Raw genomic sequence first — 27,630 nt, 5'->3', positions numbered from 1 at the left:
AGACACTATGTTTATTAGAATATAAGTAAGAACAGTTTTAATTATTGAATTTTAAAAACATTCCTATTCAAATATCTGTAAGGGAATGAGTGGCATATCGGTGTAGGGTTGAGGTTTGGACTACATCAAGATAGTGAGAAAAAACTATAGCAGGTGAATGTCATGCAGAAAAACACTAGATCAGTGGCTCTCAAACTTGAACCAAATAACCCAGAGAGCTTCTAAAAGCACAGTTTTTTAGGTCCCATCCATCAGCAATTCTGATTCAGTAGGTCTGGGTGAGAACCTGGAATGTGCATTTCTAAGAAGTTTCCCACGATGATGCTGCTGGTCCCAGGGACCACTCTGGAAAACCACTGTACTATCTGGTCTATCGGAGTAGGAAGGGACCCAGGTATTGGGAGTTTTTTAAATTCCCCAGGTTATTATGATGTGTAGCCAGGGTTGAAACCACTGGGCTAGGAAAACAGTTAAATGAGGAAGACATGGTGGAAACTATGTCTTCCTCATTTAACTGTTTTCCTAGCCCAGTGGTTTGCATGACTGGGATAACCCGTCACAAAAGGTAAGATGTCCTTGGGTTTGCACGCTAATTTATGGCCTGTGTTAGCTTTGGAAAAGGGTATCAAAAGGAAAGCCCTTCTAGACACTGCCTAATAGCAATCAACGGTGTTCATGAGAGAAAATCCTATGCCACTCCATCCAGGCACTTAGATTCCCAAGATCATTTTTGCAGAGGGAAGGATAGACTAATATCTGTTATTTCTCTAAATCCTTTGGTATTCACATCCATAGCTATGTGTTACCAGTTAACTAAAAGCCCTTAAAAAATACATGCTAGAAAGCTGTTTCAAAGCCATTTCACCACATGGGCATTGAAGAAGACCCACTTGTGTGATAAACTTGGCAGTTTCTGTGATTACACACTTTAAATGCAAGGTACACAGCAAAGTGAGAACTGGAAGTTTCTGTAACCTCTATTAAGCTTTGTTGTCTGTTATAATCTGAGCTATAGCCTACAGAAGGAATCAGGGTGGGATCAGAAAAAAAAAGAACACTTTAAAAAGAAGAGATATGAATTAGACCCACATCAAAATTAGATCCAGAAAGGGAGAAAGTAATGGGGAAAAAGGTTACTCAAGTGACAACAAGGCTATCAGATCTCCACAGTCAAAGTTTGGCTAAAGAATGACAGTAACCATTTTCACAACGTGAAACAAAGCCACAACATAATTTTTGTAAAAAGAGGAATTTTTAGTATATTCTTTATATCAGAAAATTCAGACACTTTCATGATTATTACTGATTATAAACAATTTTATTATTTATTAATAAGCTGATTTTGTTTTTTCTCTGAATGATTATTGCTTTAATGTATGGAATTTCTCTGAGTAGTCTAGTGTAAATATGGCTTCATGGGCTCAAATAACCCTTTTAGTAGGGCTAGTTCTGTGTATATATCGCTTTTTGAACAGTGAAGTTTAAGAGACATCATAGTACTCAAAATCTTCCCCTATCCTAAAATATCACCTATTGGAGTCAATCCTTTGAGTTACCCCAAAGAGGCAAGAATATCTCCAAGAAGTCACATACATGGACTGAGAAGGGGGCTAGAACCAACCAATTTATCTTCATGAATTGATTTATCAGAGAAGAGGTAATCAACAGAACCAAGATATCAGGGTGACCACACTGCACAGCAGAAGGAAGAAGAGAATGCACGTGACAGGTAAGGTGATGGAAGGACCTTTAGAATGGCCTGAGGCATACTGACTTTCTGACAGAGGGAAGCTATAGGTTCAGGTGGTGTCCAGAGTAAGTCAGCTGAAGAACTGAATTTCACAGTGTGCCCAGGGCTATTCTTGCACAGTCTGACATTCAATACTTCTAATTTAATTATTCTTCTATTTACAGTAGAAGTTACTAAAATGAAAAAAAAATTAAAGCAATTTATTACAGGATCTCAGTGGGGATGAATAATAAGATATATAAAGATAACCAATAAATAAAATTCAATACGAATTCCCAGGTTTTACTGTTGCATGCCTCATTATTTTTGATAAAAGGAGCACCTGTTGGATCAAGTGTAAAGGGGTATACATTTATTAGACAGAGGGTTCTCATTTCAGCAAGGCTGTGGAATGAACTCAGCAGCAGTACCACAATAGCACTCAAGTCTATTTATTCCTCAAGGTTACCTTTACCAAAATTCTCTTTGGCAGACCCTCTGGATATCTCTCCAATATCCACCCCATATGCCACTAGTCAATAGATCCCTTGTTTGGTCAGTGATCCTCTCTTCTCCTATATGACTCGGGGAAAGGTGAACTCACCCCATTTCTGGGGTAATCCTGACTAGTATCAACTAATCACAGCGGTACCTTTTTCTTTACCAAAGTTTAAGAGGAGTTTTGACCCAGTTCTGGCCAGTGAGACCTCTGAAGTTTTGGTGAAAAGGTTCCCTGGTTCCCTACAATGAGTCAGAGGAAGACGTGGTCTTTTTGTCTTCTCTGGACCCAAGAATGACAAAGTAGCATGGCTGGAGTCACACTTGGGGCTGCACAACCTCTGGATTTATAGTTATAGGAGATCATGAATCTCCTTTCAAGATCCTTGAGTCAGACTTTTTTTGTTACTTTCAGTCCAAAGCATTATGAAAATGTGCTATAGAAAAACAATTTATGAATAAGTAAGCAATAATAGGATAAGCAAAATCTCCACTTATAGTAGAACTAAAAATGAATACCACCTATGGAAATCAGGAATTATTTTGATAATCAAAACCACAAATCAAAGTAAGCTTCTTATTCAATATTTCAAAACATATCAAGTGTCTATATTCATGACTAATCAAACTTCCATACCACTATCAAAGTTATCTTCCTGAAAAATGTACTAACCTTAACATTCACTTAAAAACCTTGACAGTCCTCCATTACCAATGAAATGAAGTTCCCCTTTGTTAGTGGAGCCATCAACACCTTTGTTAGTGGAGTCATCAACACCTTCCCTAGGCCCCAACCAAACAAGGTATTCTTAGTCTCCCAGCCCTCCCCAGGCCCCTGAACTTCATATAACTCTCCGGGGGCACTTTCATATCACTATATCCATGTTCCATCTCTTTCCTCTGCTTTAGATAACCCTGCTGTAGCAAAATCTTACACAGTTTTGAAAGCCACAAAGAACACCAATTTTTCTATGAAACTTTATCAGAAGCCCTTTAATCAGGCAAGATTGCTCATTCTTTCCCTGGGTTGATACCATCTCGCATTATAGATCACCAGATAAATATCTGTTTCCTCTAAATGGTCAAGAGTGGCTTGAACACAGAGATAATTTCTCTGATCTGAGCTGAATCTGATTAAGGTTCACTTATCTCTGATCAAATGTCTTTCAGTTGTGAGAGAAAAACAGATTAAGGATTTCACTAGTGAGTTTTAAGAGTGTTTCAATCTTGGGAAGAGTAAGAACTTACCCCTTTAAAATTCTAATGTTTCTTTAAAATCCTGATTACCACCTCAAACTCACTATAGTTAACTACCACGGCATTCTAAAAACAGCTATTTCTGAGATCTTATATTTCATTCAATTTAATTAATATGTGCAAAGCAATCCACCCAAAAGTCAAAGAATTGAAATGCTTGTCACTGATTTGTGTGTTGGTTCAATACTTGATTAAAAATAAGAATAGTGATAGCTGTCAGTCTTTGGCATTTTTTAATATAATAAGTTAAGTTGATAATAAACAACTGAAACAGGGAAACGAAGACAAAGATTAGTCTATAAACTAGTCATCATAAAAAACTAGAAATCAATTCTAAGATATAATAAAAAGTCAATCTGATTGTCCCAGAAAGCAAGAAGGCTCTCTTCCTGTCCCAGAATACAAAGAAGCACTTAAAGATTAATAGGGTTATGTCAAAAAAACACAGAAATCAAAAGGGCTTCTATAAGCCAACTTTAGAAAAATTTGAATATCACAAAGAAACATGATTGAAATTGAGTGTAAATATCACATAAATAAAAATCCACAAGTCCATTCTGCATTCAATTATTTTAAAAGAAGGAGAAAGGCTGGGCGCAGTGGCTCACGTCTGTAATCCCAGAACTTTGGGAGGCCAAGGCAAGTGGATCACTTGAGGTGAGGAGTTTGAGACCAGCCTGGCCAACATGGCAAAACTCTGTCTCTACTAAAAATACAAAAAAATTAGTTGGGTGTGATGGCAAGCGCCTGTAATCCCAGCTACTCGGGAGACTGAGGCATGAGAATCAATTGAACCTGGGAGGCAGAGGTTGCAGTAAGCTGAGATGGCACCACTGCCCTCCAGCCTGGGTTACAGAGAGAGACTCTGTCTCAAAAAAAAAGGGAAAAATAAATGTACCTTTTGTTTAGGGATGGATATATAAGTGAAAAAACTATAAAGAAAAATCACTGAACTGATTATCACAGAAGTCAGGGTGATTATTTCCAATAGTGGGGAGGGAGAGTGTACACTGGAGGATTGTGGAACACTGGTAATGTTTCATATCTGGGTAGAGTTATCTTGATAATTATTCTGGTTCTCAATAATTATTTAAAAATTATTCGGCCAGGCGCGGTGGCTCAAGCCTGTAATCCCAGCACTTTGGGAGGCCGAGGCGGGTGGATCACGAGGTCAGGAGACCGAGACTATCCTGGCTAACATGGTGAAACCCCGTCTCTACTAAAAATACAAAAAACTAGCCGGGCGTGGTGGCGGGCGCCTGTAGTCTCAGCTACTTGGGAGGCTGAGGCGGGAGAATGGCGTGAACCCGGGAGGCGGAGCTTGCAGTGAGCTGAGATCACGCCACTGCACTCCAGCCTGGGAGACACAGTGAGACTCCGTCTCAAAAAAAAAAAAAAAAAAAATTATTCATGTATGTTACTTATTTGGTATATATGTTAGGCTTCAATATTTTAAAAGTATTTAAAGTAAATGACTTTTCATCAGTTACAATGTAAAAATATACGAGCAAAGGTTAGTGTCTGTAGAAAAATGATCTATAACAATCTCCAGCAGATAGTATACTTCTGTTCAATAAAGCTCCATTGCACTCTCAGTGCCATTGGCCATACCTCTGTCATGCTCCTTAAGGTATTCCACCAATAGTAGAATCCCACCCCTTAAAAAGTTTCAAAAGTTCAACATAGATTTCAAAGTAGAGTTTTATTATAAATCAAAAACATAAGATCATAGCCATGAGAAGTATGGTACTCTTTCCAGACTTGCAGGAGACATGAAACTGAAAACCTGAAGCCTTAGTAACTATTTATACTTGACATCATCCCTCCTGCAAAATAGAATTTATAGAAAAACAGCTATTATAGCACCATTTTAAAAAATCAAAAGTCCACTTTGGAAAATAGCTTAGCATTTCTCAAAGCATAAAACTACCATATGGGCCGGGCGCGGTGGCTCACGCCTGTAATCCCAGCACTTTGGGAGGCCGAGGCGGGCGGATCACAAGGTCAGGAGATCGAGACCACGGTGAAACCTCGTCTCTACTAAAAATACAAAAAATTAGCCGGGCGCGGTTGTGGGCGCCTGTAGTCCCAGCTACTCGGGAGGCTGAGGCAAGAGAATGGCGTGAACCCGGGAGGCGGAGCTTGCAGTGAGCCGAGATCGCGCCACTGCACTCCAGCCTGGGCGACAGAGCGAGACTCCGTCTCAAAAAAAAAAAAAAAAAAAAAACTACCATATGATCCAACCATTCTACTTCTAGGTATCTATCCAAGAGAAATGAAAACATCTAGGAACACAAAGACTTCACAGACAGATTGTTCATAGCAACATTATTCATACTAGCCAAACGCTAGAAAAAACCCAAATGTCCACCATCAGGTGAATGGGTAGTCACAATGTGATATATCAATACAATGAAATAATATTTAGTAATAAAAGGAATGAACTGATACATACAGCACAGATGAACTTCAAAAACATGCCAAGTAAAAGAAGCCAGATACAAGAATACATAGTGTATAATTCCCTTTATAAGAAATGTCCAGAAAAGACAAATTTATAAAGACAGAAAGTAGATTAGTGATTGCGTTGGGCTGGGACCAGGAATGAGGTTTACATGTAAATGGCAATAAACAATCTTGTTGAGAAATGAAAATTATTTAAAAATTGAATTTTGGTAATTGCTGCACCACTCAGTAAAGGTACTGAAAATCACTGAATTGTATACTTGAAATGGGTGACTTTTATGAAATATAAAAAAAATTTTTTTTTTTTTTTTGAGATGGAGTCTCACTCTGTCGCCCAGGCTGGAGTGCAGTGGCGCAATCTCAGCTCACTGCAAGCTCTGCCTCTGGGGTTCACGTCATTCTCTTGCCTCAGCCCTCCGAGTAGCTGGGACTACAGGCACCCGCCACCATGCCTGGCTAATTTTTTTGTATTTTTAGTAGAGATGGGGTTTCACCATGTTAGCCAGGATGGTCTCAGTCTCCTGACCTCATGGTCCACCCGCCTTGGCCTCCCAAAGTGCTGGGATTACAGGCGTGAGCCACTGCGCCCAGCCAATAAAATTATTTAAAAAAATAAAAACTATTTCATTGTACACAATAAATATGTTCCTAAGCTAGGTGTGGTGACTCATGTCTGTAATCTCAACATTTTGGGAGACTGAGGCAGGCAATCATTTGAGTTCGAGACTAGCCTATGCAACATGGTAAAACCCTGTTTCCCACTAAAAATACAAAAATTAGCCAGGCATGTTGGTGCAGACCTGTAGTCCCAGCTACTCAGGAGGGTGAGATGGGAGGATTGCTTGAGCCCAGGGGGTTGAGGCTACAGTAAGCCGAGATCAGGCCATTGCACTCCCAGACTGGGTGACAGAGCGAGATCCTGTCTCAAAAAAAAAAAAGGTCCTAAAAGTTTATATATTTGGTAAGATAACCACAAATAAAAATAGGATTCAGAAAGAGGATATAAGAACAGGAACAGGGGAAATTTTAGAAATTATTTTCCGAGAAGCACACACAGATAAATATGGATAAAGGTAAAACACGCCATGGTGTGGACAATTCCTTGCAAAACTATAATTTCTCAAAGTTGGGCTCAAAAACAAGTAGAAAAACGTGAATATATCAATAGACATAAAAAAATTATTTATCAAAGATTTCTGTCTTAAAAACCTTCCAGGACTAGTCAGCTTTCCCATTGGTGACACCAACCCTCCACAACAAGGCCTGTAGATAGGTTTGGGCTTGTGGGTTCTTCAAGAAACCACTCTGGCAGATGTTAGCAGGCATCACTAGTGAAGGGAAACTGCCCAGCAGACCAGCTGTCTGCAGGTCTCTGCAGGGGGATCTATGAGTGGCAGGAATGTGATTATAAAATTAAAAGCTAGAGACCAATCTCAGAAATAGTTAAAGGAAACACTTAGGGAATATAATTAATTTACACCAAGAATGTCAGCAGGGGCTTGTGCCATAATAACTAAGATAAAAAATAGGAATGGTAATTCTACTTCATAGTTACAACCAGAGAAGCCAGCAACATATGGGACAAAACAATGAATTATCCAACATGACAAAGTCAAGTTTATTATCGGCATTGAGAATAATTTTTAATAATAGGAAACATTAATATAATAAATTATAATAACAGGTCCACTGATAAAATCCAAACCTACCTAAAGGCCTTGTTGTGGAGGGTTAGTGTCACCGATGGGAAAGCCGACTAGCCCAGGAAGCTTTAACTGACTAGACAAACATTCAATAAAATCTAATATCTATTCCTTAAAATATAAAAGATACTGCTCTAACAAATAAAGACTAGCTCTCACAAATCAATAATCAACACTCTACTTACTTAACAATGAACAAGAGTTATTATTATTACCAAAAAAACACAATATAAAAATGCTATTATTACCAAATTATACAGTTCAGAAACTTTTAGAAAAAGAGTTAAGGTAGGAAATAGTAGTAAGCAACATTTTGAAAAGAAAAACTCCAATGATTTGCCATTCATGTTATTGTCAAACTAGAATGTTACATTCAAACCTAAGAGAAACAAAAAGCCATTAGCAAAAATAAGAAAGTTCAATAAGGTGCAACACAAATCAATGGCTTTCCTTTATAACACCAATAAATAATTATGAAATATGATGGAAAAATATTACATCCATGGTAGCAACAAAAACAAATACAATTCCTAGGAAAATATTCTACAAAATATGTTCAGGGCCTATAAAAACAAAAATACTGAATTTTACTGACATATAAGAGAATGCTTAACATTTAAAAAAATACACTGTGATGTTGGATGGGAAGATTCAGCACTGTAAAAATGTCTATTTTTTCCAAATTAAAATATAAGTTTAGTGACAGTCCAATAAATTCAATAAAGTGACAGTCCAGTAAAGGAAGAATGACAAAATTATTCTGAACTTCTGTTTTAAAAGAGGCAAAAAATCTAAGAAAATTTTGCAAAAGAAAACTAATAATGGAACGTATTTCCATACTAGCTATTAAAACACATTATAAAGCTACAATAAATAGTATGATGGTACTAAGCCCTAAAAATCAATGAATAGATCTTCAGAAGACATTGCTTTGAAAAAACATTAAAATATGTAATAACTGGGCCAGGCGTGGTGGCTCACGCCTGTAATCCCAGCACTTTGGGAGGCCGAGGGAGGTGGATCACCTGAGGTCAGCAGTTCGAGACCAGCCTGACCAACATGGAGAAACCCTGTCTCTACTAAAAATACAAAATTAGCTGGGCATGGTGGTGCACTGTAATTCTAGCTACTCGGGAGGCTCAGGCAGAAGAATCACTGGAACCTGGGAGGCAGAGATTGCAGTGAGCCGAGATCGCACCATTGCACTCTAGCCTGGACAAAGACAGCAAAACTCCGTCTCAAAATAATAATAATAATAAATGTATGTAATAACTGAATCTGATGAATAAACGTTATAAGCCAGTAGGGGAAGGAGTGAATAATGCAACAAATGGTGTGGGTAAAATCAATAACCTCTGTTTAGACTTTCACCCAAAGTCTTTCTGTTGCCCACAAGGCCCTAGATATTTTAGTTCCTTCTACTTTTCCAACCGCATTTAATAACTTGGCTATCCCTGTTCCAACCTCCTTAGCCACATTTCTGTCTCTCAAGCATGCTAAGCTTGTTCCTGCCACAGGGCCCTGACCCTTGCTGTTCCCCCTGCATGGGGGCCCCTTACTTTCAAATGCCACCTCCTTAGAGATGGCCTGTCCCTGACAACAAATTCTCGAAGGCGCTATTTTCATCCTCACACCAGGCACTCTCTATAAATGGCACTGTCACTCTCTGAAATTACCTTATTTAAAATGTTCATTGTTTGTTTCTCTGGCTAGATGCAAATTCCCTAAGAGTAAAGTCTTTGTTTCCTTTCTTCTCAAGTCTAAGTCTTCAGGGTCTAGAGAAGCTTTTAGCATTACTAGAAGCTTAGAAAACGTGTGTGTGTGTGTATACATATATCTGTATGTATATATGTTTATATGTATATGTATATTCCTATATATAGGGTGTGCGTGTGTGTGTGTATATATATATATGAAATGAACATAAGGATTCCAAACTACTCCAAACACAGATCTGTCTTATACACAGTAACTTTGTATTAAATGTACATGGAAACAAATATTCACCATAATGAATTCAGTGGAACAGCAAAGCATTCAGTTACAGATTTATTAATAACAGTGAGTTATCTATTGTTATTCATTATCATCACATAACATCATCATTTAATTACAATCTTATCCTCATCACTTATTTTTATCATCATCAGCAGCCACACTGTAAATATAGCATGATGAGACTCTTCCAGATCTAACTTTCAATTCCCACTGAATTCAGATCCTGTCTTTTACCCATGGTGATTCTTACTTTCCCTACAAATTCAAGGGCCACAGTGTAAAGCAAGCAAGAGGTAACTATTGGAAATGCTTTCTCTAAATGAGAGAAAGCAAGACTAAATGTGCTCTTTTGAACAGAATCTGGGAGCTCCTTGTCTAACCCTGCTTCTGCTTCTCTCTCTCCCTATTCCCTACCTCCATGCCACCTCCCATTCTTCAGGGGCAACCCCATCTGCTGACATCTGTCATGCTTCAGTTCCTAGTTGTCCTCCCACCACTTACTGTAAAACTGGGGGAAAAGAAGACTGCTATAAGGATCATACAGTGAGAAAAACCATTTCGTTGTTATTGAAATAAGGCAAGAAGCTGAGAATCTGTAAAATACACTCAAAATTTAGGCACTGGACCATCCAAGATCTGAGAGCTGTACAACAGAATCCCTTCCAAAAAAAGCAGGCTATAAAAGATTCTTTTTCTAATTGTTACATATTTCACATCATAAACAACCAACCACAGTCCAAAGACAGTGCTTGCTTCTTTGTTGGGGGGCTACGCATGGTTTTTGTCAGGTCCCCTGTTGCAAAGGATCAAATAGTTATCCTGAAAGGAAATGTTTTTTAACATCCTTGCATTGTTTGGAGCAGTTTAATTATCCACTTCTTCAAGAACAGGAGATGTACAAGAAAAAAAAACCTGGACTGAATCGCTCAGATAATAGTTACATGTCCTTATTGAGCTTTCTTCTTTCTGAGGAATGTTTTGCAATAAAGTATAAGACTTACTGCTGACCTCTGGAAAGGTCCAATGCAGCCTCAGGACTAGTGTGGCCAGACCAGGCCATATGTTTGATTTTGTTAATACATCTGTCCTAAAGAGTGAAATTTGACAACTATGACCCCATGAAGAAAAACTACTCCCCACCCTTTTCTTGATAATTTTAATGAAACAGAAACTGGCTGTGCTTTTCATTTTTAACCTTTCCATATTTTTATCAGCCTCTTGTGGAAGTTACTACTCAAAGGTTAAACTCTTGTATAATCTACTTATAGATAATTTTATTCACTGAACATTAAGAAGAAACATTATGTAATGATACTTTTCCAGCCATTGCAATCAAAAAATATGTATTATTGGATCCATTCTGCAACCAGAAGCTAGCTACACATAGACTTATTTAATTTTCCTCCAGTTAAAAAAAAATTTCTGTATGTTCCACAGCCCCAGAATTGCTTCATAAGAAAAAAAAAAGTTTAAAGAACATATTGTTTTTCACGTTCCTGCTCCTTAACCAACTTAAGACAATACACAAACTAAAACCATGAAACAAAAACATTCTACATAAAAATAAGATGAACATTTTTGTATCACATCATGATTTTTATAGTATAAAGATAACAGCTACTTGCCACCTATGTTTAATATTGATCCCAGGCAAAAAAAAAAAAATGAGCACACTGCATGTTTCTCAGCCCAGGCTACCTCCATTTATGCTCTTATTTAATTGTTTACATGTCTTGTAATTGCAAATTTGCATTGAAATAGAAAGAAAAATGCCCAATAGAGGTTTCTGCCAGTATCTCAAAAGAAATTTTGCTTCAACCCCGGTATTCCAAACTTCATGCTTTGATAAGTATGACCATATGTGTGTCTCCTTCAGGAACAGAAAGTCTTTGGACTCGGATGTCTCCAAAGTAAGTGAGGCAGTTTGGCCAGAATGGACATGAATAAATATCCGTTCTTTGTTTGAGTATTAAAAGTCAAGGAATTACAAACGTCAGGAAGCAGAAAACACAGATTACCAACAGGAACAATGATTTCAAAGAGGGATGGAAGGGAGTTATTAAAATAGAGACCTAAGAACTTGACTTTCCAAATCACACCTAGTATCTACATGTGGCTTTCAGTAGCTAGTCTCAAACATTTATCTTCTTTTTTGCTGTTTCAATCTTCCTCTCCTGGTCATTTCACCTCTGTCTCCTGGCTAATCCTATCCTCTGGTTTCTGAGTCAATATGACTCTCAGCCTGGAGTTTAGCCCCTACACTGTGTTAAGGATATATCAGTGAAGCAAAGAAAATCTCTGCCCTCAAGCAGCTTACATTCTAGGAGTAGGAAAAAGACTATAGACCAAATAAATAATCAAAATATCAAATATTAGATGGCCATGCATCAATAATGGTAGTCAAACTTCTTTGACCTATAAAAATGACAATGTCATAAGAGTTCCTCTGTATATTAAATGGTGGTAAGTATTATTTTTAAAATGAAGCAGAGAAGGAGACTAGGTAGTAAAGTAGATGAGGGAGTGAAGGCAGAGAGGGTTATTGAGCATTTAAAATATGGCTAATGCAACTGAAGAACAGAATTTTTAGTTTTATTTGAATGAATTAATTTAAATTTAAACAGCCACAAGTGGCTAATGGCTACCTATCCAGATAACATGGCCCTAAGTCTTGCCTCTTACATGCTTTTTAAAATTAACTGACAGTCTTCCATCTAGCTGATTCCCCATTGCAGACAACTTAGGCTCTAATTCTCACTCTTGGTCGATTTGCCTGAATTTCTGGCCTCAGACTTTCTTCCTGAATGGTTGTAGAAATGCTTCCAGAAAACTATGGCCCAATGCTGCCCAGCTCAGAAGCATAGGCCTGGTAGAACCCTGGTATCTGCCTACTTGCCCATGATCAGAAGTAGGATAGAAACCCTTTTTTAAAAAAGTGAACAGTAACCAACCAGATTTATTAAACACTACATTTAGACCAAATAAAAGAGATTAAATCCAGCAACAAATCAAAAGCACCTTCCAAACCTAAAATTCTAGGTAGACAACTATTTCTAAAATTATATTGTATTCACAGGATAATCCCAGGACCAGAAACCTCACAGAAATCCACCACTATATCAAAGCATCTAATGAACTCCAGGTATTATTTAGCATCACCTATCATGCAGCCAGTCCTCTGAATCATTAATCAAAAAGTGCAACCTTCTCTTTCCTGCTGTTCTCAAGGAAGATACTTCAATACCCAAAGTATTATTTTCATAATTTACTGTCATTCACAGGAAACTTAAGCTATAGATATTCTTACAAAAAATATTGGGGTAACTCTTGCCTTTCATTTTACATTATTAAATCTAATATAGGTGCTCAATTTCAAATGAATATACATTTCTTGCTATCTGCCAGACTTTATAACCTACAGTCAACAAGTATAGTTTCAAATGTAATATTTAACTGGTATATGAAGATGAAGTAAAATATAGCAAGAAAAAAACTTTACAAGTGGAAAAGAAAGTGGATTTAATGTGTATCTGACAAAAGCAAGCGCAACTCAACACTTACTGATTTAGCACGACATCAAGAATGAACGACGTTCCAAAGGCATCAACCTGGAAGCTTGCTTGGTCAACATGAGTCAACTACAATATCAAAAAGAAAAAAGGTTATTCATTACTCAGCCATACTAATTAGGCAATTAGTCTTTCTTATGATTATTTCAAAACACTTACAATATCATAAGAAAATAATTCAAAATGCAGAATAAGTGAAAACATATTAAAGTAAAATTTACATCTTCTTAGAAGCCAAGCATTCACCAATCTGAAGTAAATTACCACCCAATCAAAGAGGACAAGTGCCCTACTTTTTTAGTTTACCTCAAGCGGTTAAGCATTTCATTTCCAAGATGACTGCACTTCATTCATCTTATCTGATTTTAAGTGACTAGCTTCTTTAAAATAAAGTTTTGTACATTTGGAAAGAAAATAAGTAAAATATGCTCAATTTGAGAATAAAATAATACGGTGAACATGATATATTTAGAAAGAAGATATCTAAACCTCTACAAAATACCTTTTTCGCTTATCACAAAAACATACTTTAAAAATAGTATTTCAGTTTTAATTTACCAGACATAATTTCATCAAGGTTTCCACATCTTCCTAAAAGCAAAATTGAACCTCTGCACATCTACTGCCAATATCACCCATCCAAATGTTCTTGTGTAAAAAAAAAAAAAAAAAAAAAAAAAAATCACTATTTCCTATGCTATCCTAGGAACTCCCAGAGAAAACCACAAGGGACTCTAAACTAAAAAATATACTGCTTCCCATAGCATTAATATTTGCATACTGAATAATCATGTGAATTAACTGAAAAGAAAGGAGGACGCAAAACTGTGAGTTCCATTCGACTCACCAAATATGAACAGTAGCTATATCCAAATAGTAGGACTCCAAATTATTGGATTTTTTTGTGTTTATGTTTCCACAGTATCCAAACCTCTAAAATAAATATGTATAATCACTAAAACGAGAAACATGTGACAAACATTATTTTAGAGATTAAAAGCCACATGAGCAAATGCACATAGTATGTGAGACCAACAGAAATGCTGCTCCCTGAGATCAAGCGCATCCCAGAAGGGACATCTTAGGAGTCTCTGGGGCCACAGGGGACCTCAACCATCCCTGGTATTTCATACGCAGTAAACTATGAGATTAGGTGAAAGGAGAGAGTCTGGTTAACAACAAGGCTTTTTGGAAAGAAAGGATAATTCTTCTGTTTTAAAGTCTATCCTCCTATTTTAAAGAAGTAGGTATGGGAGAATCTTGTAATTCTGTTGCTAACACATTCTAATCCTCATAAAACCTCAAAACTTAAGAATCACCTGGGTACCTCTGAGCCTCATTAGCCATTCAACTATCACTCCTAACTCTTCTCAACTAATACCCAGCCCCAACTAATCTTCGTTTTCTTTTTTTATGGTAGTTCTTGGAGCCACACCTTACTCTTCATTTCCACCTCTGCCATATATCATATCCCCTAATTTTTCTAAAGTTGACTCCTTATCAAAATCCCAAATGTAAGCCCTAGATTTTCTACTGTATCAAAAAAAAAAAAAAAAAAAAAAACCCTTCTCCCTGGATTTCAGGATCTTCCATAATCACCTTCCCCACTCCAGGCATAATGGTATATAAGCACCTACCCATAGCCCACCTACACTCAGTTCTCTCTTCTGCTCTTTAGTTCAAAAGCTATGTTCACTCCAACATTTTCTGTGGCTTTTTCATTCATTAATTTTGCTGAGCCCTTTTCTGAACTAGACCCTTCACCAAAGCTGTTTCCCAGAAACAGCCCTACTCATCCTTCAAGATTTAGATCAAGTTCCACCTGTAGTCGTCTAGGACTGCCAAAACAAAATACCACAGACTGGGTGGCTTAAACAGAAATTTATTTTCTCGCAGTTCTGGAAGCTACAAGTCCAAGGTTGAGGTGTTGGTAGATTTGGTTTCTCCTGAGGCCTGTCTCCTTGGCCTGCAGATGGCCGTTTTCTCTCTGTGTCCTCACATAGCCTTTTCTTTGTAAGTGCACATGCCTGGTGTCTCTCTCTCTTCTTATAAGGACGCCAGTCATATTGGATTAGGGTCCCACCCTTATGACCTCATATAATCTTAATCACCTCTTAAAGGTCTCCCATCTCCAAACGCAGTCATGTTGGGGGTTAGAGTTTCAACATATAAATTTGGGGAGGGCACAATTCAGTGCATAGCACCTCTCTTCCACGAAGCCTTTTCAACCTCGTCTAGCCTCCTCCTCTCCTCCTCACTACAGGTCAATATCACATCAAGACCTTAGTAATGATCAGCACCAGGTATTTAGTTGATCTTCTGATCGCCTGATTCATTCAAAGGTTGTTATCAGTTCCCTGGATGTGTAAATGAACAACAACTGAACAGTTATAAATTAACTGCTTACAGAAAGACACTCTTTCCATTAAAATTGCTTTTAAAGTGATGTCAATGGATAACATCACTCCTTCCACCTAAAGCTCTTTGAGTTTCCTAGAGTGCTAACAACCATGTTTTGGGAAAAGCCTCTGCTTACCAGAAATGATGTTTCAGTTAAAATGAACCTCTCCCTCCTCCATTCTTCTTGTAGGACTATTAAAGCTCTTACCTCAATTTCCTTTGAATCAGAAATATTAATGCTGCAAATATGTGGTGAACAACGCAAGGGCCACATGTTAGTCACCTTGGTATCCATGATTACAGCTTGAATCGAGGTAATGTTAAAATTCTTCTTGGCAAGGTATTTACTGTCTGCATTAATTCTAATTCTTATCTTTTCTTTTTCCTGCAGCTCCATTTTACATCTGGTATCTTATTTTATTGATCTCAGTCATGTCCCAAAGAGAAACTCATGTACTTAAATTCAAAAGAAAATCCATTGACAGAATGCTTAACTACTGCTTAGTAAGAATGTTTGCATTATTGATAGTAATAGGAACAGGAGTATGTTAACATAGCTTTAAAATAAGGCAAGCTTCCTTAGACTGTATACAGATTGATTCATTCAATAACCTTCTTCTGAGAGCCTACCAAGTGCTGGGAGCTATTTAGATTTGGGGGATAAAGTAGTGAAGAAAACTGATCATATTTCTGCTCCTGTGCAGCTTATCTGATAGTAGAGGAGACAGAAAATGAACAATTAAGTTAAAAACAAGTTTAGAAAATAAACATAGTATTCTCAGACTTAATAAAACAGGGAAATACTGTCGAGAATGACCAGGGAAGATGAAGGACTAAGGGTGTCTCAGAAGGCCTCCAGAAGGAGGCAACATCCAGGTAACAACATTAATAACTAGAAGGAATCTGTGGTAGGGAGAATAATGAGCCCTAAATATGCCTACACCGTAATATCCAGAACATATGAACATGTTACCTCACATGGAAAAAGGGACTATGCAGATATTTTTAAGGACCTTGACTTGGGGAGATTATCCTGGATTGTCTGGATGGGCTCAATCTAATCACATGAGTCCTTATAAGAGGAAGGCAAGAGGGTTAAAATCAGAGAAGAAGCTCTGATGGTGGAAGTAGAGATCAGAGTGCTAAGAGGAAGAGGGCAGGAACCAAGGAATGCAGGCAGCCTCCAGAAACTAGAAAAGGCAAGGAATGAATCTCCCTTAGGGCCTCCAAAAGGAGCAAAGCACTGCCAATACTTCACCTTACCCTTGTAAGACCTATTTCAGGCTTCTGACCTCCACAGCTGTAAGACAGTAAGTTGTTGTTTCAGGCAACTAAGTTTCTGCTAATGTGTTATAAAGGCAACAGGAAACTAATACAGCATCACTGGCACTGTCCCTGAACACTTTGAAAAGCAGTTCCAATGAGTTGACTGCACCAGTATTCAATATCACTTTCCTCCCAGTTTGGCTAAAACCAAGACACTTCCAGCAGCAGGGCTGAAACTCATGAGGCCTCAAGGATCAAACCCAGAACACAGGACTTTTCACCCAAACCAAACTTGCGTTGGTGGTCACTAAAATAAATGTGAGCCTGGTTTCTTTGCATTTTGTGTGGTCTTCCGATATTCAGGAACCTACCTTCCCCATGTTTCTGGCCGATAAATAGGACAAAGAGAAGAAACATGGTTGCTTTTTTTTTTTTTTTTTTTTTTTTTTTTTTTTGAGACAGAGTCTCGCTCTGTCGCCCAGGCTAGAGTGCCGTGGGGCGATCTCTGCTCACTGCAAGCTCCACCTCCCGGGTTCACGCCATTCTCCTGCCTCAGCCTCCCAAGTAGCTGAGTAGCTGAGACTACAGATGCCCCCCACCACGCCCGGCTAATTTTTTGTATTTTTTTTTTAGTAGAATGAGGTTTCACCATGTTAGCCAGGATAGTCTCGATCTCCTGACCTTGTGATCCACCTGCCTCAGCCTCCCAAAGTGCTGATATTACAGGCGTGAGCCACCACACCCGGCCAATATGGTTGCTTCTTAAGGTTATCTTGGAGATGGAATAAAGTAAATGAATTACACCGAATTGCTGTATTATCAGGCTTATTATTCAACACCACTGAAGTGAGCCAGGATGGTTCTCAGACAGTTACTCTTAGACCTTGCCTTTTTAGTTTAAGGAAAAAGGTATGTTTGAGAAGAAAGAATCAGTATAATCCCAAGATTTTCCTTTGGTGGGGGAAACAGGCTAAGATACTGTCAAGGAAAAATTCCAATATTTATTAACTTTAAGTTGAAGATTAAAAAGTAGTAATACCTCTCAGAGATTCTAGAAAAACATAATTTTGCAGAAATGCCATCTTTCAAATTACTACATAAGAATGAATTCTGATTTTAAAAACTATTAAACAGGTACTTCAGGTATTAGAATAATACTGAGAGAATTCCTACAGTTCATGTAATACAAGATCCTTAGTATATAAATAGGGACACTGAGGCCAGTGTGGGCAAAAGTCACTTCCAAAGTCACATATGTGGTGGCAGAGTAGACATCCCACCTGCTGGTAGGCCTTTTTCATCATATTTCAACTCCTTGCTTTCATTCTACAGCTTGGAGGTACTTGCAGGTTTTACTGGGTTCTAATGAATAATTATTATAATAGAAGTCGTTTCAGTATCATGAAAATGCTCTGAAGAGCATTTTTAGAAGATACGACAACAAAATCAAAACATAAAAAACAATCTTTAGAATTCCATTTTCATCGAAAAGTCAATAACATGACCACAGCTGATGTCCTAAGCCATGTCCTAAGGCCAATTTGATAACAAGCTTACAAACTCAGAGTTATAGTTAAAAATACGTATATTGAAATCCCTCGTTTAAGGAAAAGAAATTACATGGACATGGTAAAATATGTGCGTGCAGTACGTATGTGTTTTAGGGATTGAGACAAGCAGTGAGGCTGACATTTATAGAAACTGTGAAAGAAAAGATACAGGGGAAAAATGCAAAAATATAAAATAACTCTCCAGATGGCAGGAACTCTTAATAAATCAATATAATTACATAATAAATAATTACATAATAAATATATCAATTAAATCAATATAATTACATAAAGATAATTCTAATTTCTAAATTCAAAAATGAATCATAGAAATTTTCGGACCATAAGAACATAATACAATCCCCAGACTGGGGCCTGTTTATTATTCATGGGCAATAGCTGAAATTAAAATGTGAAATTAACATAACACTCATGTTCCTCATGCATTTTGCTTCTTGGCAGCCTGTCCTCTTCTCATATCTTCTAGATTCAGTGAACCAAGGTCAGCCTACCTATCCCAGAGAGCAAACACAAGGGAACTTTTTAAGACTGCCTTATTGATAGCCAATTTTTAAAGCAAAGTTAGCAGTACGACATTCATAGTAGAATCAGAACCTTGACACAATGAGAAAGACGAGGTACTTTAGGTTTTTAATTAAGCCCAACCTGAACAACGAATTGATGTTTACCAATGGGGTGGGAATATCAGCAATCAAAAGGTAGTATACAATAAGATAACTGTGAAAGTAATTAATATTATTAAAAATAAGGGTTTGATGCATGTAATAGAATCTTTAGGTACTGCGTCCTAAACACGTATTTGCCATTTGACTGCTTCAGCTCAGTTTAAAAAAACTACAAGTATAATTCTTGGAAGTCTAACATCTTCAGTTTAATAAAAAAAAAAAATTGTGTGTGTGTATATATATATGTGTATGTGTGTGTGTATATATATATATATGTATATACAGAGAGAGCAAATATGGCTTATATATATGATCCCTCTTTTCTACATCAGAAAAGGCAACTGAAAAACCACCATAGCCTTATGATAACTTCTGGAAAAAGAGCTGCAAAAGATTGATACTATATCTCTATTCAGATGAAAGTTTCTCATTCTAGAATTTGTTGTGGTCACATCAAGATATGGGATTAATTTTGTGAAGCGGAACTGTATTACAATGGCATCTGTTAAAAGACAGCTCTACCCAACAGGTCTACCTATATGTAAATTGGTATGATAAATGTAAGAACATTAGTGTTTTCTCTCCGTATTTCTATACTATGACTCCATGTTACTCTCCCTTCTCCATCTCAGTAACACCCATAGTTTTCATAAGCTGATTATATATTGTATCTAATTTACATATTTTCTTTAAACCAAACTGTTCTTGAAATCCAACCATCTGCATTTAGTATTACAAAAACCAGAACAGTGCCTGGCAACAGGACATTTTAAAACAAAATGAAACAAAACAAAATAGCACAATTTTTAAAGAACAAACTTTAAAGAGCTGAGGTACACTTGAATTCTAGGTCTTCTATTTACCAGTGGAATAAACTAGAGCAGGTTGTTTCATGTCTCTGAACTGAAAGTCCTCATCTCTTAAAGAGCAAAAATAATAACACACACTTTGTAGATTTGCTATAATAATTAAATAAGCGATAGTCCATTCAACACTTATAGAGTGCCAACCATACCAGGCCCTGAGAAAGAAAGATGAGTTGGATATGGCTCTTGCACTCAGGAAACTCATAGTCAAAAGAGGAAGGTACTAAACAAATTATTACAAAGTGAGTATAAGTCCAACAGTAGATATATGTATAAAATACAACAGCAGTCCTTCAACTGTAGGGATACCAAGGAATGCATTGGTACTCCTCAGATTGACAATGTAAGGCAAAGCACTACAAGAAAAAGGAACAACAAAGGCACAAAAATGGCAAACAGCTCAGCACAACCAGGAAACTACAAGGCATGCTATATATTACAAGGCACATTATGTATTACTGATTTATTATGGAAGATCAAGCTGGACCTAAAGACATCAAAAAACTTCTAAAATTCTCAATCCTGGTTCCACATTAGACTTTGATATGGTTTGAATTTGCATCCCCACCCAAATCACATGTAGAATTATAATCCCCAGTGTTGCAGGAGAGGCCTGGTGCACAGTGACCAGATCATGGGGGTGGACTTTCCTCCTTGCAGTTCTTGTGATAGTGAGTGAGTTCTCAGGAGCTCTGGTTGTTTAAAAGTGTGTAGCATCTCCCCCTTCTCTCTCTCTCTTCCTCCTGCTCTGACCATGTAAGACATGCCAGCTTCCCCTTCACCTTCTGCCATGATTTTAAGTTTCCTGAGGTCTCCCCAGAAGCAAAAGCCTGTACAGCTTGTAGAACCATAAGCCAACTAAACCTCTTTTCTTATAAATTACCCAGTTTCAAGTATTTCGTTATAGCAGTGCAAGAACAGACTAATGCACTTGGGAAGTCTTTTTTTTTTTTTTTTTTTTTTTTTTTTTTTCCTTAGAGACAGGGTCATGCTCTTTTCCCCAGTCTGGACTGCAGTTGCACAGTCATGGCTCACTGTAAACTCAAATTTCTGGGCTCAAGTGATCCTGCCACCTCAGCCCCCCTGAGTAGCTGGGACTATAGGCATGTGCCACCATACACAGCTATTTTTATTTTAATTTTTTGTAGAGACAGAATCTCACTGTGTTGCCCAGGCTGGAGTGCAGTGGCTATTCAGAGATGCGATCATAGCTCACTGCAGCCTCAAACTCCTGGAGTCAAGCAATTCTCCTACCTCAGTCTCCTGATTAGTTGGGATTACAAGCATATGCCACTACACCCAGATTGCCTTGGAAAACTTTTTTAAACATACTAATGTCTGTGCCTCAAATTCAGCAATTCTGATATACTTGGTCTGCAGTGGATCCCAGGCATCAACAATTTTTAAAGAGCTATACATGTCATTCCAAGGTACAGTCAACGGTTCAAAAGTGATATTCTAAACCAACCTAAGAAACGCCCTCCTTATCTTGAAAGCCATTTTTATGGCTTTCAAGATCATAAAGACCTTTGTGATAACAGATGTCCAATAAACAACAGCTCTCTTCCCTTTCCTTCACTATTTATGACAAAATATGTTTAACTTTCAAAAGTGAATATTTACTTACTAAATTCCTGTATTATTTCTTAAAAGTAAAATGTATGTTCTTATGACAATTTACTACCTACATTTTGTTGTTGAGTTCAACCAAAATAATAAAAGTTTTAAAAGTTTTTTCTAAAAGGAGGGAATGAGTAAGAGAAATACAAAAGGAAGAAAAAGAAATTCAATCAGATACTCTTTCCTGCTAAATTAAGGGCCAATATCTCTGTAAGCACCTTGGCACGCTTTCTCACAAAGTAGAACCTCAATATACTTTTTTTTTTTTTTTTTTTTTTGAGACAGAGTCTCACTCTGTCACCCAGGCTGGAGTGCAGTGGTACGATCTTAGTTCACCGCAACCTCCACCTCTAGGGTTCAAGCAATTCTCCTGCCTCAGCTTCCCAAGTAGCTGGGATTACAGGCACACACCACCATACCCGGCTAATTTTTTGTAGTTTTAGTAGAGATGGGGTTTCACCATCTGGCAAGGCTGGTCTCAAACTCCTGACCACATGATCTGCCCACCTTGGCCTCCCAAAGTGCTGGGATTACAGGCATGAGCCACCACGCCCAGCCTATATTGTTTTTTTAAATGAGGGGGGGAAGGAGCAAAATACTGGAATTCCCATGGTATTTTTATTCTTTTTGAGACAGGACCTTCCTGCATTGCCCAGGCTGGTCTCAAACTCCTGAGCTCAAGCAATGTTTCTACTTTGGCTTCCAAGCCCATATATTTTAAAGAGCTACTCCATGTGAGTCTAAAGTATGGCCAATTCTCATGGAATTCTCATCTACTTATACTTGCTTTCCAAGTCAAATTTCCATTCTTGCTGTTGGTTTTATTTTACATGAAAAAATTTATAACTTGTATTAGTCTGTTGTCATGCTGCGGTGAAGAAATACCTGAGACTAAGTAATTTATAAAGGAAAGAGGTTTAATTGACTCAGTTCACAGGGGTGGAGAGGCCTCAGGAAACTTACAGTCATGGCAGAAGGGGAAGCAAACACATCCTTCTTCACATGGCAGCAGCAAGAAGTACAGAGTGAAGTAGAGGAAAAGTTCCTTATAAAACCATCAGATCTTGTGAGAACTCACTATCATGAGACTAGCATGAAGGTAACCACTCCCATCATTCACTTACCTCCCACCAGGTCCCTCCTATGACATGTTGGGATTATGGGAACTACAATTCAAGATGAGATGTGGGCGGGGACACAGCCAAACCATATCACAAGTGATATAAACAATTTCTTGCCCTTGTTTTGGGATACATTTTCCTAGGACAGAGATTACATCATGTAGATCTCACTACCCAGGGATTCCTAGATGATGGCTATACATTCTACCAAAAAAAAAAAAAAAAGGCTTTCCTTGGATAAGATGAACTCTTGAGAGGCATTCCCTGAATTTACCTTGCTACATCTTGCTACATTTCCAGTTCTGAAGGCACTAAAAGCCCTGGACTTTTGTGATTCCCTGGCTGCCAAGGTGGTCCCTGCTCCAACAAACTAGAGGCAAAGACAAAAAGACAGACTATGCTGACACTGGCACCAGCTCCTATTTTCTCATCTCCATTCAGGAAGTCAGGCAGCCTCATTACTTATTTATGCTTCAGCTATCTTCTGATAAATCAGTCTCTCCATCATCTTGGCCATTAGCTGCCCATTACTAGGCCTGCAATTTAAGGCCTGAACAAGAAAATGCTTACTCACATAATCCTGAAAGCCAAAGCAGACCTTTAAGATACTTACTAGTCTGAGAACAATACAATATAGTATAGTTATATTGAACTATAATTAAATCTGAGTACAAGGAACCCTAACATTTAGATGCAACAAAATCAGCAGACAAAAATGTCTCAGACAAATCAGTCCTGGGAAATGGATACTCTTTTCTGGTACAGGAAAGGCCTGTGAGAAATGAGATGAGAGTTCTTCCCAGCCCCACTATTGGCTTGATATTTCATTTAGAGTAGAGTCAGGAAAACTTTCATCTTCATCTTCTTTTTCCCCATATGCGAACTGAAAATAGTCACAATTACAGAATGCTGTGAGGAAAACGCTTAACATTTTTGTTTATGGTGAAGAGAGTATATAAAGCTCATTGCAGAGAATAATGTAACTATCAAAAGGTAAAAAGTGGAGAAGAGGAAAAATGAGTAAATGGCTGTCAACTACACTCTTACATGAATAGCTAGTCAGTCTAGCTCTAAATCAGGTAATTTTAAAAGCAGAATTAGAAATAAGAATTGTCCCTGCCAGCTGGGTCACAATCTCTCCTGGAGGCAACTTCAGAAGTAGGCCATGTCCAAATAATAAAATTAAGAATGGTGAGTTCTTCACATCAAGGTTTACTTTAGCCAGTTCTATAATATCAATGGATTTTTCTTTGCTTGATTTCATTTGCTTAAATAGACATTACATATATCTGAGAGTAAAGGCTCACTTTTACTTAAGGGCTAGCTCCAAGTGTCTGAAGAAAGAAAAATAGGAAACATCATTGTACAAAATCCCATGATAAATAGCTAGTACATATAAATTCCATAGCATTTCCTTTGGGAAACAATTTCATATGATGTATAAAGACCTTTTCTCTCCTAGGACTAAAGAATGAAACTATATAATTCTAAAGGATGTTCTGCTCACATATTTACATATAATAAACTATGGAACTATGTTTCAAATTTTAAACATAAGACCATATGCCTTCTTCACTAACATATCTCACTCGTCTAAAAGTTTTCCAAGGACTTAGTCAAGAAACACTCTAAGAGCAAAGCAAAAGTCAGAGAAAAATAAAAGCAGTTAAGTCCCTAATGTTAAGGATATGCAAATGATGTGTTTTCACCTATGACTTGACTGTCAAACACCAGAGACTTTCTTCCTTTCTTTCTTTTAACCAAAGGCTTTCTTTATTGGGACACCAAACGAGATAATTCTAGAGACAAGAACCACTGCAAAAATATTTCATTTTCTTGTTTGCCAATGGGCTAGAATGAAGACTGGTAGGAAGAACACACTACCTATAGCTATCTTAATTACCACAGTAAAGAAAGGAGAAGATGGGACTGTGGTGTGTGTCTGTGAGAGAGAGAAAGAAAGAGAGAAAGCAGACTACCAGCCCTCTCTGCAGCCCTCTCTGAGAAAATCATGTCTTAAAACCATGTAGTCTTGTAATGCACACATAGGTTAGAAAATAGCAAGAATCTTTAACAGTGATTTAGTATGACATAAATCTGCCCCCAAATTCTTAAACTCAGAGGCTTCCACAAACTACCAGCTGGTGTCTCCAAGCTGCTTTGAAGAGTAACTCCTGGCCCTTAAGTTTCAAGAAAGTTGAAAGAATCCATCCACAATTCATGTTTGAGAGAAAATACTAACATCTAAAATGAAAATTTTTGTTATAGGTACTGCATCACCTGTATCTGGTATACGGTCTTCTGGGATTCTGACTTCAAAAACATCTGAATCTAAAAAAATTCAATGAGTACAAATTTTCAAACATGTTCTAATAAAAAACCTAAGGGGCTGAAAAATAATGCAATTATTCTGTTAGACAAAGGTAATAAAAGAGACTCTAGAAACTAATTTTATTTATACTTCTATTATTTATTGGAGCTAGTCCCTGTGATTAAAAAAAAAAAAAAAGATCAATCTTGTCACCTAATCCTTAGCATTAAACTTTCCCTAGAAAAGTGAAATGTCTTTTTAAAATACACTGACTCCAATTTATCTTTGAAAGTAGGAAATCCTAAGAGATAACATTATTAGGAGACATAGAAAAACTGCACAAATCAAGTCACATTATCCATGAGCCATCCAACAGTGCTTATGTGTGCATGTGTATACATTATGGCAGGAAAAGCTTGTAGCCAACTGTAACCTAGAAGGTAATTACCACTTAAAACAAGCAAACTTTCTTGTACTGAGCCCAGCTCAGAAGAGTTGGAAATAGGAGAAAAAACTGCACTCTAAATGAGGGAGATAGGATATAGATCACCACTGAAGGGTCTTACAGACTTAAGACATACTAACATTGTCTAGCGATGTAAAGTCAGAATCACATGAAGACTACCCTTAGCTCTGAAATACATCTTACTACAAGAAAATATATATATTAATATAACCTTCGTGATATCTAATTTTATAACCTCACATCTGAATATTTAAAAGAAATAAAACCCTTACTCTCAAAACTCTTTCTTCACTGGCATGAAATCAGCTCTTAAAGAAACAATTTTGGCCGGGCGTGGTGGCTCAAGCCTGTAATCCCAGCACTTTGGGAGGCCGAGGTGGGCAGATCACAAGGTCAGGAGATCGAGACCATCCTGGCTAACACGGTGAAACCCCGTCTCTACTAAAAAAAAAAATACAAAAAACTAGCCAGGCGAGGTGGCGGGCGCCTGTAGTCCCAGTTACTTGGGAGGCTGAGGCAGGAGAATGGCATAAACCCGGGAGGCGGAGCTTGCAGTGAGCTGAGATCTGGCCATTGCACTCCAGCCTGGGTGACAGAGCGAGACTCTATCTCAAAAAAAAAAAAAAAAAAAAAAGAAACAATTTCATATCAAAGCCTCATGGAACTTGACCCCAACAGTATCAGAAACATAAAAGATGAATAAAATTACAAGGAGCCATCACAGGATGGTGGAGCTCTGGAGCCACTAGCTAGAGGAGAGCCATTCATTCCTTCCCTCTGATTAGCTGCTTAGCCTTAACAAAACTATGTGTATACAGGGGCTCAGACACTGTTTTCTGTATATTCCATATGTGACTCAGGTCTCTGTACTGTTGATGTGTTTCGATACAATGCTGAATAAATCAGACTCTGTAATTCTTGCCTCTACTGGAGGCAAATCAGAGCAGTTTAATGAGGATTCCATACATTTGCCATGCTGGGTTAAAGAAAGGATTCCTACAAGATATCCTGATTCTTTTTTACAAAGGAAAAAGGCCAGGCACAGTCATTCTTTCTATGTTTTATAATAGTTTTTTCAACTTCTTATTGCTTTGAGGCAAATGAATACTTTCAAAGTAACATGGAGGCCACTTTTTATTTAATTTATCAAATGATACCCTAGGAGAACTTATTCACTTCTGAAAACTGGGTGGGTTGTCGCTCTGAACTTTCCCCACTGGGCTTCTGGGAAGGTGCCTCCTGGCAAAGGCTCCTGACTGAAACTTTCCCTGATTGGCCGTCCTTAGCAAACTGCAATCAGGTGTACTTTTCGTCCTTCTCTGGCCTTCCCTGCATGCCTCACAGTCTCCACCACCACCACCAAGTCCTGAACTCCTAATGTGTACACAGGACTCCAGGAGAATCAAAATGGACTCTGAGAAAGATAAGGCCCTACCAACAGATTTTTATTATCTGGAAAGACATGTTATTATCGTACAAGACAATAACACAATGGCATGCTTAATTGCTTTGTCCAAGATTTTTCCCTCTGTTTTAAAACTGTGAGCAGTTGCTTATGAAAAGCTGCATACGATAGTGGTTAAAACTCCAGATACTGGAGACAAATTTCCTATGTTCAAATCCGAGCTCCACCCCTTCCTAAACTTAATGATCCTGGGCATTATTTAAGCTCTCTGTGCCTCAGTTTCACTATTTGTTAAATGCAAAAAACAGTATCAACTTCTGAGGATTGCTGTGGAGACTGAATACATGTAAGACGCACAGAACGAGCTGCTGCAGTGACTGGTGCTTGTTGTTATAGCTACTGGGGAGGCTGAGGTGGGAAGAACACTTGAGCCCAGGAGTTTGACCCAAATTGAGCAACACAGCAAGATTCCATCTTAAAAAAAAAAAAAAAAAAAAAAAAAAAAAAAAAAAAATCCACAGAATGTTCTAGCTCCATAAACGTTAGGGAACTTATTCTGCCACATGATTTTAAAAAGTGTAAGGAGTGTGAACAGAATTTCGTGTTGTATTCAGGAATCAGAATTGTTCTTGCTTCCCTTGTCACTTCCAGATGACAATTCCTTTATCCCTCTCTCATTGAGGTGCATGGCTTATAGCTACACCATCTTCCACTCTCAA

At 37.8% G+C, this 27,630-nt stretch overlaps 1 protein-coding gene across 25 annotated transcripts in view; it reads right to left on the bottom strand.

Annotated features, from left to right (window-relative positions):
- LOC105475451 (ADAM metallopeptidase domain 22) overlaps positions 1-27,630 on the bottom strand; it is a 247,901-nt gene that overhangs the window by 198,537 nt on the left and 21,734 nt on the right. For all 25 annotated transcript variants that reach the window (XM_024790838.2, XM_011730693.2, XM_071094780.1 and 22 more), the window contains one exon: positions 13,213-13,289. In XM_024790838.2, the coding sequence (XP_024646606.1) occupies positions 13,213-13,289 (77 nt within the window). The remainder of the gene's footprint in view (positions 1-13,212; positions 13,290-27,630) is intronic.

The sequence above is a fragment of the Macaca nemestrina genome, chromosome 4 (genome assembly GCF_043159975.1).
Source record: "Macaca nemestrina isolate mMacNem1 chromosome 4, mMacNem.hap1, whole genome shotgun sequence".
Lineage (NCBI taxonomy): Eukaryota > Metazoa > Chordata > Mammalia > Primates > Cercopithecidae > Macaca > Macaca nemestrina.
Note: the sequence above shows the minus strand (reverse complement) of the source record. Positions and strands in the feature narration are given on the sequence as shown.